This window comes from Pinus tabuliformis, chromosome 1_2 (genome assembly GCF_031772625.1).
Source record: "Pinus tabuliformis cultivar Carrire ecotype Pingquan chromosome 1_2, CPIR1, whole genome shotgun sequence".
NCBI lineage: Eukaryota > Viridiplantae > Streptophyta > Pinopsida > Pinales > Pinaceae > Pinus > Pinus tabuliformis.
Window position 1 is genome coordinate 1,329,499,617 of NC_142298.1, and position 6,390 is coordinate 1,329,506,006.

General features: G+C 44.0%; 1 protein-coding gene across 1 annotated transcript; it reads left to right on the plus strand.

The window, feature by feature from the left end:
• The first annotated feature begins 531 nt into the window (after nt 1-531).
• LOC149211111 (uncharacterized) lies at nt 532-5,641 on the plus strand. Its single transcript, XM_089399191.1, has 6 exons — nt 532-2,092; nt 2,384-3,141; nt 3,367-3,612; nt 3,715-4,815; nt 5,087-5,335; nt 5,423-5,641. The coding sequence occupies exons 1-6, from the start codon at nt 532-534 to the stop codon at nt 5,639-5,641; spliced, it is 4,134 nt and encodes a 1,377-aa protein (XP_089255317.1).
• The last annotated feature ends 749 nt before the right edge of the window (nt 5,642-6,390 follow it).

Genomic DNA, 6,390 nt, shown 5'->3' on the forward strand with positions numbered 1-6,390 from the left:
AGTTGATAATCCAGCACCTAGCTCAAAGGCTGTAGAGGAAACAACTGAAGACTACCAAGAGCCCCAACTCATGGAGGAAGACCCTGAGAATATAGATATTGGTGAACTGGATATTCTAGGACTAGAGCAGGCATGCAAAACAAGAAATTTTGATAAAATCCCAGACCGGCAAGTTGACAACCTGGTGGAGGTCCTCACTCGCGCACAAAAAAAATACTCTCTGGGGGTCCAGATTGGTAGTCAATGGGATGGAAAGTTCATTACCAAAGACAACAAAAAGCGAGGGAGGAAAACCACTCTCGAAAGAACTATCAGAATAGGAGAAGTGCTAGTTGAGTCAGGCAGATATGCTAAGCTGACCAAGTACTTCAACATCAACCCCAACCCTTCTCAATGAAGCTGATCTCATGGAACATTAGAGGGCTCAATAGCCCAAGGAAAGGCAGGCTTCTAAAAAATATGCTTATGCAGGAAAAACCTAATATTCTCTTTCTGCAAGAAACAAAATGTAACTCGACAATTTTGGAAAAAATGGCAGCAAAAGCTTGGCCAGGAGGGATGGTAACGGCTGTTGATGCTCAAGGGGCGTCGGGAGGACTTGCAGTTCTCTGGGATGCGCGAGTGATTCAACTTGACAACATACACGCAAACAAGAACTTCATCCAAGCAATATTTCACATAATCGGCACTAACATCCATGGTCACATGACTAATGTGTATTTCCCTCAGGAAACTATACACAAAGCTGAAATCCTGGACACCTTATCGGAGCTCAACTCAAACAGGTTGCACCCGCTATGGATATCTGGAGGTGACTTTAACATGATCGCAAGACTGGAAGAAAAACAGGGAGGCAGAAACAGAAGCAACAGAGATGGGAACATTCTAAAAGACTTCATACAGAATAATTGGCTGATAGATATACCTTCAAATAATGGCATGTTCACATGGAACAACAAAAGAGAAGGTTCGCAACAGATAGCTTCACGCCTTGATAGATTTTTACTATCAGATAATGCAATTCATTTGGGGGGAGAATTCATTGCTTCCATCCTACCGATATCGGGCTCTGATCACTGGCCAATAGAATTGCAGTGGAATCGACCCGGCAACAACATTCGACGTCCTTTCCGGTTTGAAGCTTTTTGGTTAACCCATCCGGATTTCAATGAATTAGTCAGATCAACATGGCTCAACTTTACTCCCTCTAATGGCTCTAAGATGTCTAAATTCCAGCAGAAACTAAAGCACCTTAAAGGTGAAATCAAACACTGGAATCATACATCTTTCGGCAACATTTTTCAAGCACAGAAAGCCCTTAATCAAGAAATGAAGAATGTGCAGCAGAGGATCATAATCGAAGGACGCTCTGAGGACCTAACAAAACAGGAACAAACTCTTGAAGCCCAAATCTTAGCCAGAGCAAAACAGGAGGAAACACTATGGCGACAGAAATCAAGAGTAAAGTGGCTGAAGGACGGGGAAAAAAATACAAAGTTCTTTCACAGAACCACAGTGCAGCGCAGAATGAACAACAATATATCCCACATTAAAAATGAGCAGGGAGCAAGGATTGAGACTCACGAAGGCATTGAAAATGAATTTCTCAGGTATTTCAAACAAGCTCACCAAGAGCCCAACATAGATAGAACGCATGCTATTGACAAAGTTCTGAGAAACATTCCCAAATTAATCACAGAGGAGCATAATCTTCTCCTTCTTCGTCCCACAAGCCTTCAGGAAGTCGAGAATGTCGTGCGTCAGTTGAAAGCAGGGAAAGCACCGGGTCCGGATGGATTCACCTCCAACTTTTTTCACAACTTTTGGGATCTAATCAAAATGGAGGTCTGGCAAGTTGTGGAAGAATCGCGCACTTTAAGATGGATGTACCCAGGGCTGAATGCTACCTTCATTGCTTTAATCCCCAAGGAAGAGGAATCCAGTACTCCAGATAAGTACAGACCGATTGCTCTCTGCAACATTATTTATAAGATTGTCTCAAAAGTTATAGCTACCAGATTGAAATCATTGCTCCCTCTCATTATTTCGCCAGAGCAATCTGGTTATGTAGAAGGCCGGCAGATTACGGATGGTATTATTTTAACTCATGAAATAATCCATTCTCTGAAGCAATCAAAGAAACCAGGTATGATGCTTAAAATTGATTTATCCAAAGCTTTTGATAGCTTAAGCTGGGTTTACATTCAAAAAAATTTAAATGCCTTTGGCTTTGCCCCTTCTTGGGTTAGATGGGTTTTGAGTTTGTTATCTTCCTCGTTCTTTTCTGTGCTCATCAATGGTATACCTTCACCCACTTTCCGTCCCTCCAGGGGTATCAGGCAGGGAGATCCCCTCTCTCCATTCCTTTTTGTCATTATGGCAGAGGGGTTGGGAAGAAGCATCAAATCAGCTCTGCACTCCCAGCAGCTCAAGGGTTTATCCTTTCTCAATTCCCCCACTTACTCTCATCAGCAATTTGTAGACGATAACATGCTCTTTGGCCATCCTTCTGTTCAGGAAGCGCGCCTTCTCAAAGCTCTCCTATCGGACTTCTCTGAAGCTTCAGGAGCCAATATTAATCGAATCAAGTCTCAAATCTTTTTCTTCAATACTCCTGTCCCTACCCAAAACGCCATAGCCCGCATTCTTGGTTTTACTATTGCCTCTCTTCCTTCTAAATACCTTGGAGCGCCCTTAATGGCCTCGGCTCTCAAGCATTCCTCATGGAAAATCCTGTTAGAAAAGCTAGAGGCGCGTCTTTTCCTTTGGACTCATAGGGCTCTTAACATGGCCAGCAGACTAGTTCTCATTAAAGCTGTTCTTCACTCCATGCCTCTGTATCTTTTTTCAATTTTAGCAGCTCCCAAATGGGTGCTCAAGGAAATAAAGAAGCTCCAACGTAATTTCTTATGGGGCAACTCTGGTCCCAATCGAAAATGGGCTCTGGTTAAATGGGATAAAGTATGTCTTCCGAAGAAGGCTGGAGGCATTGGCCTAAGGGATCCGGGGCACAACAATGAAGTCATGGGAGCCAAAATTTGGTGGAGATGGCTCTCAAAACCCAACACTCCCTGGGCCTCCCTATGGACAGCCAAATATGCAAACAATAGCCCTATCGAAGAAAGAATTCGAATGTCAGAAGTAAGTACGGGCTCAGTGATATGGAATTCGGCCATTCAACATAGGAAACTAATACAACAGCATAGCTTCTAGGAAATTAAGAATGGCAATACAGCTAGGTTCTGGGAGGACTCCTGGCAGCAGCTCCCAAAGATCAAGGACATCCTCTCTAACCTTCACTTACCAGAGCAAGATTTGCATGAGCTAGACAAGGTTAGTCAATTCTGGAATCCTTCTTCCTCACAGGGGTACAGACGTTGGATTGAGGCCAAACAGATATTACGGCATGGCTCTGAGCAAGCTCAGACCTCTCTTTCCTCCGAATTACAAAAGAGGCAAATCCTCTCTTCAGAAGGAATGGACATTCTAAGGTGGGGATATGAAGAGAAGGGCACTTTTACCACAAGGGAAGCATACAATGTAATCATCAAGGAACGGATAATCAAAGATGTTCTATGGAATAAAATCTGGGATTCCTCCAACTGGCCGAAGGTATCCACCTTTCTTTGGCTCCTATGTCAAAATAAAATACTCACTTGGGATAACCTCAGAAAAAGGAATTTTTATGGCCCATCTATATGTCTCAACTGCAAGCAAGCAGAGGAATCAGCTTTACATCTTATGCAGACTTGTCAAATAGGACGAAAGCTGTGGGAAAAGGTTAGCTTCCGTTGCCAAAAAGAAGGCAGAGTTCATGGGGACATTAAAGCTACTGTTCGTAACTGGAGTCAAGCGCCTTACCAAAGCAAACTCCTCAACACTCTTTGGCAGCTTATTCCTGGTCTACTGATGTGGAACATCTGGAAGGAGCGGAATCGCAGGGTATTCAAGGACCAATCCATGTCTACAGAGCAGCTCTGGACTAGGCTATGCCAGAACATTAAAGAATCCCTATCCATTAAGCCCTGGTCCCAAGAAGACTTTCCAATGCTGCCGCAGGAACAATCCATCTGGGCCAACTGGAATATTCATCTGAATCAAGAGCCTACATTCAAAGGCAGTCCTTCTCTGCGTGATCAAATCCCGACAAGATGGATTCCACCGCCCAGCAATATGATTCAGCTCAATTTCGACGGAGCCTCAAAAGGCAATCCAGGAAAAGCAGGATTCGGGGGAGTCTTTAGAGATCATCACGGAACTCCTTTACTGCTCTTTCTTGGATCAAAAGGTTGGGATTCTAACAACTCAGCGGAACTGGAAGGATTATGGCGAGGTCTCATTTTAGCTCAGGACAGAGGACTTTTCCCACTCATCATAGAAGGGGATTCGCAAATTATCATAAACATGGTTACAAAAATCATGCAGGGTACTCCCACACACAAGGTCAGCAGCAGTTGGAGAATGGCTCAAAGACTTGAGCTAATTGACAAATGGCTTTCTCAACACAGGGCAATTTCATTCAAACACACGAGGCGAGAAGGAAACAAGCTGGCTGATTTTCTAGCTAATATAGGAGTGGAATGTGGGTTGGATTTCTTTGCAGGTTCGCTCTCCAGCATTGCCTCAAAGGATCAGCTCTCAAATTACCATAACATTGTGAAGAATGATATGAACCAGGAAGTAGATACACACCCGGATGTGGGTGTCCTCGAGGTGCATTTAAGGTGGATTAACTCTTCGTCGGCAGCTGGCTTCATACCTGGCGATCCGGCACGGCTCCCACAAACTCACCGCGATGGATATGAATGCACTGAGGTACAGGCTTATGGTTAAGCATTCGACAATGAATGCGCGCCCTGTTCGAGATCCCGCGTAGGTTGTTTTATTCATGGCTCAGCTTCTAGTTCTGGCTATCGCTCTCATCGGCTCTTTCCATATCCATCTACCATTTTTCCCGCATCCGTGTTTCACTCTAGTTGCTTGGTGGCTTATCCGGAGTCTGTCCTTTACCTGGTTCGCCCACTCTTGGCCCTATTCTGTCTGGTCTTGTTTAATCCCCTTCTCAGGTCTCTCTGTTTTTTTGAAGATGGTGCGACGCCGTGGTGTTTCTCGTCGTGGAGGCACCAGTGGTAATCATGGTCGTGTTTCTCAGCCTGCCCCCCAGAATATCATTCCGCTTGCTACGGCTTCCCCATCCTCTGATCATGGCAGGCCCTTCCTGCACAACTCTTTTCAAACCACCCATTTCAAATTTCACAGTCGGCTCAATAAACCCGTTCTATTAGCCAGCATTACGGTTATCTTGGCTGAGGAGGAAGATAAGCCCAGCAGCTCTGTTCATACCTCACCGTCACAGTCTCAGGACGACAATGTGCTTCAGGGAGACGTGGTTGGAACTGTGTTCAATTGTGAAGATGTGTAGGAAGTGGGGAATGTGCCTAAGGCACCTCAACCTCCAGTTGATTCTACTCAGCGCAATTTGCCTGCGATCGAACCGGAGCACCCTTCTGGTGGCAATCTGAATTTGGAAGCTCCTCCAGGTGGCGGTGGCATGGGAGATGGGGACAATGCCGTCGACATGTGGATGGGCTCTCCTTTCCAGGTGGAAAAGGATGCTCCGGACTCTCTGAAACATGCTTGATTTTTACGGTACAACGCCCATTGATGGCAATCTCCCTTCTGGTCTTTATATCATTTTGCTATGCTTCTCTGGATTATGTCAATTATGTTTTGTATCAAGTCCTGGCTAGGTATCGATACCAGCAATTATAGTCCAATGTGTTGTATCAGGTCATGGATCAGAAAGCCATTGTTTTTGCTAAATTTTGTATATGGCTATTAGGGCAGAACGATTATTAGTAAAGCCATAGTCCTCGATAGTTTTGCAGTGATGTTCACAACTTTGGTTCGCACTTTTGTCTGTAAGAGATCTGGAAAACATGTTTTGAGTCTTCTCAATCCCGGGAATGTTGTCACAGGGGTATATGTCTATCAAGATATCTGGTTGTGGGATGGCTTTAGCCTCCTCTGAGGTCTTAACCTCTCTGTAAATATTTTTCCTCTTTTTAATAGATTTAGCCTTTACGTAGAAAAAAAAAATAATTCAAAGATTAACTATGAAGATGTCGTGATTATATGCTAAATAATTAAACGTATAGTGATGAGAAGAATCATTACATACCTTTGAGATAATTGGGTTAAAATACTAACAAAGGCTTTTAAATGTAAGTTGAAAGGGATGATATCATAGCAAAATATATGGTCAAAAAGGGACAATATGAGGTCCTAACATCCCCCCCAACTGAAGCAGTTGCATGTCCCCATGCAACATCTACTCTGAGTCTGAATCGGAGTACTGGGATGTACAGTGCAAATTACTTATACAGTAAG

What these genes read in the sequence shown, in the direction of transcription:
- LOC149211111 (XM_089399191.1), top strand. Translation starts at nt 532, where the DNA reads ATGGCAGCAAAAGCTTGGCCAGGAGGGATGGTAACGGCTGTTGATGCT. An exon ending in AGGCCGGCAGATTACGGATG is followed by an intron (nt 2,093 to 2,383) that starts GTATTATTTTAA and finishes TCATTATGGCAG; the next exon opens with AGGGGTTGGGAAGAAGCATC. An exon ending in AAGATAAGCCCAGCAGCTCT is followed by an intron (nt 5,336 to 5,422) that starts GTTCATACCTCA and finishes GAAGATGTGTAG; the next exon opens with GAAGTGGGGAATGTGCCTAA.